General features: G+C 48.6%; 1 protein-coding gene across 1 annotated transcript; it reads left to right on the forward strand.

The window, feature by feature from the left end:
• Positions 1 to 202: 202 nt before the first annotated feature.
• TRNP1 (TMF1 regulated nuclear protein 1) lies at positions 203 to 1324 on the forward strand. Its single transcript, XM_033159050.1, has one exon. The coding sequence runs from the start codon at positions 735 to 737 to the stop codon at positions 1320 to 1322; it is 588 nt and encodes a 195-aa protein (XP_033014941.1). The 5' UTR covers positions 203 to 734; the 3' UTR covers positions 1323 to 1324.
• The last annotated feature ends 9189 nt before the right edge of the window (positions 1325 to 10513 follow it).

Below are 10513 nucleotides of genomic sequence, written 5' to 3' on the forward strand. Positions count from 1 at the left end.
GCCCTCAGCAGGGGGGGGGGGGAAGCCTCGAGTAAAAGTGTGCTATCGGCACGTGTGTATCCCGCGGAGGGAAAGGGCGTTGTGAGAAAGGGGTGTGTTTGGTCTGGTCTGCTTCCAAGCAGAGCGAAAACGTGTCTGGCCAGAAGATCCTGCGGCAGGTTGCTGGGTTAGCAGCTGTTCCGTACAGAGGCAAGGGGCGTCCGCGGAGGACAAAAAACAGAGCAGAGAGTCCCCAGGCGGACGTGCGCGAAGGTGATGCAACCGCCAGGCGGGAAGAGGGGAGCTGGGGTCGGGACTGGCGAAGGGATGCGCACCGGCTGCAGCCGGGTGGGCGGGCAGGCACCGGGCGGGGATTCGCTGGCTGAGTGATGCTCCCGCCGCTTCGATGACTGGCTCAAGGCAGCATCTCTCAGCCGCCCCCCTGCCAACACCCCGCCCGCCCTGCCGTCCCGTTATAAGAGCGCTCGGAGCCGTTCGCCACTTCGCCACAACATCACAGACCGGCGAGACCTGCGCCTCGCTTCCGCGGCAACGCCGCCGCCGGTCCCCTGGAGCCTCGGGACGGGGGATCGGGGGAGAGAAAGCGCACCCCGAATCCCCGAGGCGATCCTGGGAAGGAGCTCCTTAGCCCCGTCGAGAGGGGAGCCCGGCGCGCCCCGCCAGCAGCAGCAGCAGCAGCGGCTTCTCCAAGGTGCGGCGGTGCGCTCCTCTCGCTCTCGGAAGCGCGCGCCTGGATGCCCGGCTGCGGACCCGCGCCCTCTGCTGGCGAAGCCATGACGCCGCACAGCCGCTCGGAGGCCGGGAAGCCGGAGCAGGCGGCCGCAGCAGCCGCCGCCAGCCGCGAGTTGGAGGTGCGCGGAGCGGGCGCCTCCGCCTCGTCCCTGCCCGCGGCGGTGCGGGGCGCGCTGGAGCTGGCCGAAGCCCGGCGTCGGCTGCTGGAGGCCGAAGGGCGCCGGCAGTTGGTGTCGGAGCTGGAGAGGCGCGTCGAGCAGTTGCACCGCGTCTTCATCGAAGCCGAGCTGCGAATGGCCAACCGCGCCGAGAGCCTGGGCCGCCTGGGCAGCGGCGTGGCGCAGGCCGAGCTCTACCTGACCGCGCACGGGCAGCGCCTTAAGAAGAGCCTGCGGCGCTGCAAGAAAGCCAGGCCGCCCGCCTTGCTGGCTTCGGCGCTGGGACTGGGCAGCTGCGTGCCTTGGGCTGCGTGCAGAACGCGCCGCGGCCGAGGGGGCGCCCCGGAGCCTCCCGAGTCCCCCTTCAAGAGGATCCAGCAGGGGGCAGCACCAACTCCTTCTCCCCATCAGCCCCGGCGAGCCCGGCCTTAGAAGTGGGGCACCCGCGGCGGGGGGTAGTGTCGCTAGGAGGGTGGGGTGGAAGGCGACGGATGCTAGTAATCCTGCAGAATTTTCCTCCAAGGATGGGGACGAGCCCCTCAGAGCAGGAGGGTGTGATGATGATGATGTTGGCGAGCATCCCTCTTTCCTTCCCCATCTGCTTGTGGCAAACAGCTCCCTCCAGGCAGACCCACCTTATGCGTTTAAAGCTTACTTAATGCACATTTAAAGTATATGACTTCCCCCAAGGAATCCTGGCGACTATAATTTGTTAAGGGTGCTGGAAAGGGTTGTGAAGGAGCAATCTATAGTTCCTAGATTCTTTGGGGGGAGTTGAATATGCTTCAGATGTATAGTGTGGCTCTTTTCCAGCTGCTCATCATCATCAGAACTCTTGGCCTTGGGCTCAACTGTAGGAGACATCTGATTCTCACGACCATCTCATTCATTGACTTTCCTTATGGTTTGGATAAGTTTGGCTTGCAACCAGCCCCAGATTCAGCTGCTGCTCTTGAACTGGTCTGCTGAAGCTTTGAAGTTGTTCGGGAGCTGGCTTTTTTGCTCTGACGGTCAGAGGGTGAGATGATGGTGGGAACCAGTCCTAGACCGCTTGCCTTTAGGAAGCAAAAAACGGCACCTTCTGCTCCTAGCCAATGAGTCCTTTTTACCAGGAGTCGAGCAGTTGGGTGCTTCAGCTTCGACTTTTGGCAATGTCTGTTACCACAGGAGGCCTCTGCATTGCATTCTAGTGAGGACCCAGACCCAGAACAAAATGTGCAGCATGGATATGTCTAGGCCAGTGTTTTTCAACCTTTTTTGGGCAAAGGCACACTTGTTTTATGAAAAAAATCACGAGGCACACCACCATTAGAAAATGTTAAAAAAATTAACTCTGTGCCTATATTGACTATATATAAAGTAATTCTCTTGAATTTTTCAATTTTTCCCACGGCACACCAGGCAACATCTCGCGGCACACTAGTGTGCCACGGAACAGTGGTTGAAAAACACTGGTCTAGGCAGCCCTTTTGGCAGCAGCTGGAGAGAGGGTGTTGAGTCTGCTGGTTCTTATGCAACAGAAAAGTACCCATCTGTTTTGTAGAAACTCATCCTCTTTAGTCCAGGGCCTGGGAGAGCTTCTGGATTCTGCAGAACTTGGAAACATTGCGTCTTTGCAAAACTCTTAAAAGCAGTCAGTTTTTTTGTGGCTTGACATTGCCCCTCCTAAACTCTGCTAGTACCCATGGGTCTTTGAAGAAAGAAAATTTGGTTCAGGAAGAGAAGAGCAAGTCCCATCCCTCTGATTTTTTTTTTTTGGCTTGGCTTCCAAGTTGTCTGCCAAAGATTCCACCTTGAAGTTGCTTGTCCGGCCATAGGACTTTAGTGATGTGGAGGAGTAGGCTTGCCCAAAGGTAAGCACCTGCTTGACAGACTTGACCTTCACCTGACACTCTGCTGCTAGATCTTCCTCAACGCAGGTGCTTCTTTTACCCAGCAAGGCTGCTGGTCATGCTTGGCTTCTATTCTCCCCTCCCCACCACATTTCTGGTTACTGGATCCAAGAAATTGGCCTTAATTTTGCCCTTGTACATAACAAAAGCTTCCTTTATACACCAGGGGAAAACTGCTATGGAACTGCAACCAAGACAAGAGGTACCCCAAATTGCTCCTTCCTGCTGTTTTGGACAATGGCGTTAAGGGGGACTAAGCAGGAACTTTTTCCTACAATGATTGTATTAGAGCTCTTCCTTAGCCTCTTGTCTAGCACTTACTGACCTGAGTTGGACGGACCTGCTGTTCTGAACATCAGAAACACTATAATTTCTCATATTGAGAATCTAGCCTGGTCTTTATGGGGGCTAGATTTTGCCTCTTGCCGGTTAGCTGATGGGAACTTCTGAAATACTTTTATTGCACTTTGGCGTTGCTTTGCCATTTAGAATCTTACAGGGTAACGAATGGGTGCAGAATATCCACTGGATATTGTGCCCTTGATCCTCTGTATCCAACAGGTTTGGGTATATGGGGTGAAGACATGCCAGCTTTGTACTTTTGTATTACAGTAGTTCCACTTTCAGCTGCTTTGACAAAGGAACAGATTGAATCAGACTTCAAAATGGGGGTCAAAACAGGGCGCTGAAAATGCTGAAAAAAAGCCAGGCTGCATTTCTCTTAGGTAGGGCTACAGTATGTGCTTAGAATTCGAAGCTAAAATACTCGTTATGTAACAGGAATGTACTGTTCAGTGTAAGTAATACTGGACAAAATTGCACAACTTTCTCACTGCAAAAATAACTGTAGGGGTTTTCTTGTAGAATTCGGATTGCTTTTGCATCTAGTGAAGTAGCCTAGTTACTCTTCTGCAGCAAACACAACAAGGAGCTTTTGGCACCTGTGAGGTTCACCAAGTTTAAGCTTTTGATGGTGCCATCCAGGCAGGACTTTGGGGCAAATGTCCAGGGCTGCACTCAGCAGAATGGGCATCGGGAGGGGGTGGGGTGGGGGACCTATGCCACAGGTTTGGCTAATCACATTCTGAAGTAAATGAAGTAACAGGCATTGCCATCAAAAGAGGTAGGGAGACAAGACCATTAATTCCAGAGACTCTGCAACTCTAACCCCGCTTACCGGGGAGTACGCCCCCATTTGATTCAGTTGGTCTTACTTCTGAGTAGGCGTGGTTAGGACTGCATTCTAAAATCACCTAGCTGTGCTGCTGCAGGAGCTGGAGCAGTGAAGGAGATTGATGCATGAAAACACTGGGAGATAGTAGGCGGAGTGGTGCCGTAGGAAGAAAAGGAGCTCAGGAAGAGGCATGAGCTCACTGGAGAAATGCGAGCATCCAGAGAAACCGCTTGGGTTTGATAACAGCCAGACTTAAAAGCAAAAGGGCTAGAAACTCCCTTTAAGAAAAAAGGAGGGAGATTGCAAAATCAGGATTGAAATAAAGTCACTGCATTTAACCCGATGTTATCATAACCACCAGGATAACAAGAGGTTGTTCGAACAAGTGATGCTTAGAGCTAACACAACAATAAAAATAGTGGGGACAGCAGGAGAGGAATTTTAACAGTCTCATTTTTCAAGAGACTGACGTAGTATTTAAAAAAAATATATTGGTGTGTATTTAAAGCTTCTGAATTAAGAAGCTTTAAATACACACTAAGGGCTCATCCAAACTTACACTAGGCATAGGTCCACACTATAAAGCACTGTGTCCAAGCGTTCTCCCCCTCCCCCCAGGTTGAAGCCCTGGAAGGACTGGGTTAAATGCATTGAAGAGTGACCGTTATCCAAATATGCAACCCCTCTTCTCTTTCTCTGGAACATATACAGTGCAGTCCTATATAGGTCCACTCAGAAGTAAGTCCTACTGTGTTCAAGTGTGGATAGGATTGCAGCTTAAGAAAGGGCCAAGCTGCCAACCATTAGCAAGTTGGATAAACGCATGCTTTCAACCACAGAGTTGCATTCATATAGAGCAGGGATGTCCAACTTCCGAGAGACTGTGATCTACTCGTACTAAAAAAACACTGGCAGTGATTTACCCATTGTATTGACCAGGGTTGTTGAGCTTCTTTTAGGGAGCAAAATTTGTTGGGTTTTTTTTGGTGTGTGTGTGTCACGGTCTCGCAATCGACCAGGATCAACCACGGACACCCCACGATCAATCAGTAGATCGCAATCGACCTGTTGGACAGCCCTGACATAAAGCAAAGAAAATTGGGGTTCATGTGGTTTGGATAATGAGGGTGTGAAAGGTACTGGTTCTGACCTAGCTGTCTTGCATGGTTGCCAGGTGCAAAAGAGGACAGGGCTCCTGTACTTTTAGTAGCAATGTAGGAAAGGGAATTTCAGCAACTGTAGCTTGTCATGAAGCTATTAAAGGTGCAGGAGCCCTCTCTTTTGCATCTGGAAACCCTATTCAGTTATAATATTTCCCCTTTCTGTACAGCAATCCATTACAAGAACATAAAGGATAGGAAATTTTGAAGCTGTTTCTCTCCTGCCCCCCACTCCGACTTTTGGCATCAGAAGGGAATCCTGTTATCTTCACCTAGTAAGGATAAAATGACACGTCTACTCTCCTCCTTTACAAAGGAACTCAAAGGTATTTGCTGGTGTGTTTGTTTTAGAAATAAATAGATAAATAAATTGCTATTTCATGAAAGTGCTGCAGGGACTACCTTAATGTGGATGAGATAATCAGGCAGCTGGTCTGTTACGTAATCTTTGCCTCCCATATGTTTCTGGCGAAGGGCTCCTGCCCTGCTGATGCGGCATTTGGGCTCTGTTGGAACAAATGTACATATTTTGCCACAGGCACCAGCTGGAAAGGAGCACAGAATTTATACCCAAATAAACATTGCGTTCGTTGTTTTGAAGGTGGTTGACTTATGTCAGGTGGAAGTGGTGAGACACGCAAAGCAAATCCCAGCACCTGGGTGATAGCTTTGCAAATGAACAATGGGAAATACTTTGAAAGTGTGATTTTTCTCCCTCTCTGTGGTTGAACACCTGTGCATGCTTACCTGGGAGTAAGTCTCATTGGGGATTGCTTTCAAGAGGGCATGTGTAGGAATGCTGAATAGCCGTGATCACAAAATCATGTGAATCTGGGGGAGTGTCATTGAAATTAAAAGTGCTTATTGAGTGGATTTCTGCAGCTGAAAATAAAATAAAGGCACATGACACAAAGTGGAGGCTGGCTGATTTATGGGAACATGAATGTGTACTGGTAAGGCATTGAAAGATGCTTGAAGTAGGCTGAGAAGCCGGTAAGTAAATGGTGGAAAACCTTTTAGGCTGGTGGAATCATTGGCCCTACCTTCATGGGTCAATGTTGACAGGAGGGTGGGACAACCCACCTGTCAATCATTAAAAATCCCTTGTGGTACTTCCCAAGCAGACAGCTGGTTGTCTGACACTTGGGAAGAGCAATGCAAGAGGCTTTGCAAGCCCTTTGCTCAGCATTCAGGATTTGCTGAGCACAGGGCTTGCAAAGTGCTTTGGACAGCACTTCCCAAGCACTTGACCACTAGCAGGATGGCAAAGATGCTATTTGCATTTATCAGCTGTGGGATTGAGTTTGCCACAGGGAATTCTATTGTGTAGCTGATGCAGCTATGTCTCTATCTGCCCCACACACCATATCACATCAAACACAACCCACAGCCACATCCCGGTAGCAGTATGGGCTGGGAATGAATCTGATCAGGGTTGCAGCACAGTGCAGAACACCAGTCATTGCAAGTGCACAATAAAAAATGTTTGGAGGGGCCAATAGAAAATACACCTAATGGCAGACGCACAGGTTGGTATGTATTGTTCCCAATGTGTTTTGAAAAATGTTTCTTAAGGAAGAGTGAACACCATTTAATTGCAGTGTGCACCTTAGTAAGATCTGGGAGTGGGAGGAAACTGATGCAGCAGCTCACTAAAACTGACACATAAAACTCCCCAGTGTCATGCACTTAGAACACTGTCAAAGAGTGGGCACACCAAGCATCTAGTCACAATTCAAAAGCATCTCTGCCTGACTTAAGAGCAAACATAGTTAAGGCACCGTGTCACAGAGTGCTTGTGTGTGATGGGAATGGCTCACAGGAGCAGCCCGTGAATGAAAATTGTAATGTAGAGAACCACCCCTGCATGATGCAGCCCTATGCATGCTTACTCAGAAGCAAGTCTGCTTGACTTCATCAGAACATATGACTCATCCAGACTTGCCCTTGCCCCAACACTTTCCTCCGAAAAAGTGGTATACGTCTGTCAGGTTCTCTCCGGATTGAGTTTGCTCTGATTTATCATTAAAGTGCTGGTTTTCTGAGGGAAAGTGGCGGGGCTAGAGCAAAACCACTTGTCCCACACTTTCTAGGCACAGGTGCAAGTGGAAAACCACTAGGACCTGTTCTTTCTAGGCAGGAGACAAACGTAAGTTTGGATGAGCTCTTAGTGTGCTTCAGTCTATAGGACAAGGACTATAGCCTTGTCATCCCCAACCATGATTACCGGTACTATGTTATCCCTCCGCTGTTGGAAGCAGTATACCTCTGAATACCCATTCTTGGGAACCACAAGTGGGGAGATTGCTGTTGCCTTCTGTTCCTTCTTGTGGGTTTCTCAGAGGAGACATCTGGTTGGCCACTGTGAGAACAGGATGCTGGACCTTTGACCTGATCTAGCAGGGCCCTTTTAATGTTCTATTGCCTCTCAGTCATTTCTCCTGCAGCATACGTAATTCCTTAAACCTTTCCTCAAAGTACTTGGATGGCAGCTTTTAGATGTACAATGCAAATCTACACACGTTTCCTCAGAAGTAAGTCCCATTATTCTCAGTAGGACTTTCCCCCAGGTAAGTGTGCACAGGATTGTTGCCTCAGTGTGACAAGTTACTGAGATGCTCCATAAGGAGGCAACACAAATAAAAAAGCAATTCTTAAAAATAAAAAAACTCTACTTGAAATACTCCTGGCAGTAATTCCCAACCCAGTACTGTTTCTCTTAACCAGCCTGGTGACTTTTCCTACTGCTGTGTCAGAATGTACAAATGCTGTGCGTCAATGTGCCAGCTCATACTGTGGAAATGCCAAGAGGCCTAGCTTGCGGCTGACTCATGCTGCCTGCCTTTCTTTATGCTAATTGGGGGGGAAACGAGCTCCTTCTCAATGCCTCCACTTGCTCCAAACTTCACACTGAGCTATCACAACGTCCAGGGAGATAATGGCGCTGTTGAAATTGACCGTAGGATGTAAGTGAGCTGCTGCCAGTGTCAGATTCAGGCTCCAAGGGGGATTGAGCTCAGATGAAGTCTGAGGAAACCAACTGAAGCCAAGGAACTTATCACAAAGATCAATGCTTCCAGAAGTTTTTTAAAAATTTGTTTGTTTTATTTGGTGGAATGTTTATATCTCACCACCCTTCATCAAACTGATGGGCACAGGATAAGTAGCAATATATAGTCCTCATAAGAAACTGTTGATAAAATTGCAGCCAACAGGGTTGCAAGCAAGCTTTGTCTATGTTTCCTTTTGGAAAATTGGGCACAGCGGAGACTCTGGTGTCTTTATGCTATATGGTTTATTTACACATATATACAACCTGACCATAAAGAAGACTGATCACCGAAGAATTGATGCTTTTGAATTATGGTGCTGGAGGAGACTCGAGAGTCCCATGGACTGCAAAAAGATGAAACTTATCCATCCTTAAAGAAATTAGCCCTGAGTGCTCACTGGAAGGACAGATCCTGAAGTTGAGGCTCCAGTACTTTGGCCACCTCATGAGAAGAGAAGACTCCCTGGAAAAGAAACTGATGTTGGGAAAGATGGAGGGCACAAGGAGAAGGGGACAACAGAGGATGAGATGGTTGGGCAGTGTTCTCGAAGCGACTAGCATGAGTTTGGCCAAACTGCGGGAGGCAGTGAAAGATAGGCGTGCCTGGCGTGCTCTGGTCCATGGGGTCATGAAGAATCGGACACGACTGAACGACTGAACAACAACAACAACAACCTGAGTCTACCTGGGTCAATGCATTACACTCCAAGAGGGTCACTTGCTTCTCCCATAGACATAGCAGGCTTGGGTCTAAGAAGAGAGAAATCAGCCATGCTCCCTGTCTCTTTGTTGCAGCCTGTTACAGTCAGCCCACATGGTGCTTTTCACCTCCATTCTTCCTTTTCACTGCTAAGCCGGTGAAACTATCCCCCTCCAGCCTCGCATCATCCAAACAAATTCTTAACCATTTTTTTTAATCTCTGCCCACTAACACACAGCTGGAGGAGGGGCTCCATCCCTCTTGCTGTCTGGCACTGAACGTCATATGATGGCTCATCTTTTGTTAGGTAAACGATTCAGCCATCATCAGCCAATTATTTCAGGAGGAAGCTGTCCTGTGTTATTTCCATCTTGAATCCTTACTGGATCTGGGAGTTCAGTGCTTGCAGTTTAACTCCCCCAACCTTGATTAAAATCTAACACTAAATCTAGAACTTCTGCACCCACAAGCTCCAGCACCAAAAATGTATAATATATTTTCTTTTTAAAAACCCAACAACCTTGGATGTCCTCAGTAGGGTGATCACATGAAAAAGACAGCAGGGCTCCTGCACCTTAAGAACTCTTTCCAGATGAGTGGCCACTAACACTGCCCAGCAGCGACTTGCCTGGTAGTAGGGCAGAACAGCAACAATAGCTGCTGCTTAGTGGGAGACCAAGGCAAGGTCTGTGTTTTCAATGTTGGATTGCAACTCAGCTTGTATTGAATACTGGTATGTCTGCATGGGGAGAAAGGAGAGAGAGAGAGAGAGAGAGAGAGAGAGAGAGAGAGAGAGAGAGAGAGAGAGGAACCTCTAAGCTCCCTAGACTAGGCATGGCCAAACTTGGCCCTCCAGCTGTTTTGGGACTACAACTCCCATCATCCCTAACCAACAGGACCAGTGGTCAGGGATGATGGGAATTGTAGTCCCAAAAGAGCTGGAAGGTCAAGTTCGGCCATGCCTGCCCTAGGCTGTCCTTCAACATGTGCTGACCTTCCTTCAGGTGCTAGACTGACACTCTCTGAGTTGCTTTCCTCATTTCCTTACCCCTTCTCTTTCATCTTTACTTTGGGAGAGGAGACATCTTTTTATGTCTCTCCTGCCGAGAGCAAAGAGCAGACACATGGCTCTTTGCATCTTTCCACCTGCTTTAGACAGGATCTTTCCTAACAAGCATGCATTTCCTTAGATAAACTTAGCATTCTTATATTACAAAACTGAGGGTCTCATTGCTTATCTAGCAGGGAGCCAGTGCTCTGTTCGGCTTCCAAGCTGCATGTTAACCCTGAATGCACATTTTAAGAGGCACATCCATGGAGCCAATCTGGTGCTCCCACTAGTTCATCCCCACAGCCCTGACTTTGCCACTGCCTTGTGCCTGTCCCTGCTGGTAAGTGGTAGAGACTCTGCTGCCACGAGGCTGCTCCCAATACTACCAGGAGTACTGCACTTTTTCTATATGTAAATCTGACTAGGTTCTGTCCATACCAGAGGGCTGATTCTTTTGTGGTGCATAGGGATTGGAGAATCTGCCCATTTCCGTTTCTCTCTCTCTCTTTTTCCAGTCTCAAATTCAGTTCTCCACATTTCCACATAATTGTGTGTGTGTGTGTTTATAAAGTCTCCATGAACATTCACCATCAC

The sequence above is a fragment of the Lacerta agilis genome, chromosome 8 (assembly GCF_009819535.1).
Source record: "Lacerta agilis isolate rLacAgi1 chromosome 8, rLacAgi1.pri, whole genome shotgun sequence".
Lineage (NCBI taxonomy): Eukaryota > Metazoa > Chordata > Lepidosauria > Squamata > Lacertidae > Lacerta > Lacerta agilis.

Bases quoted from the DNA above. Each gene is read 5' to 3' on its own strand.
- TRNP1 (XM_033159050.1), top strand. From the start codon at position 735: ATGCCCGGCTGCGGACCCGCGCCCTCTGCTGGCGAAGCCATGACGCCG.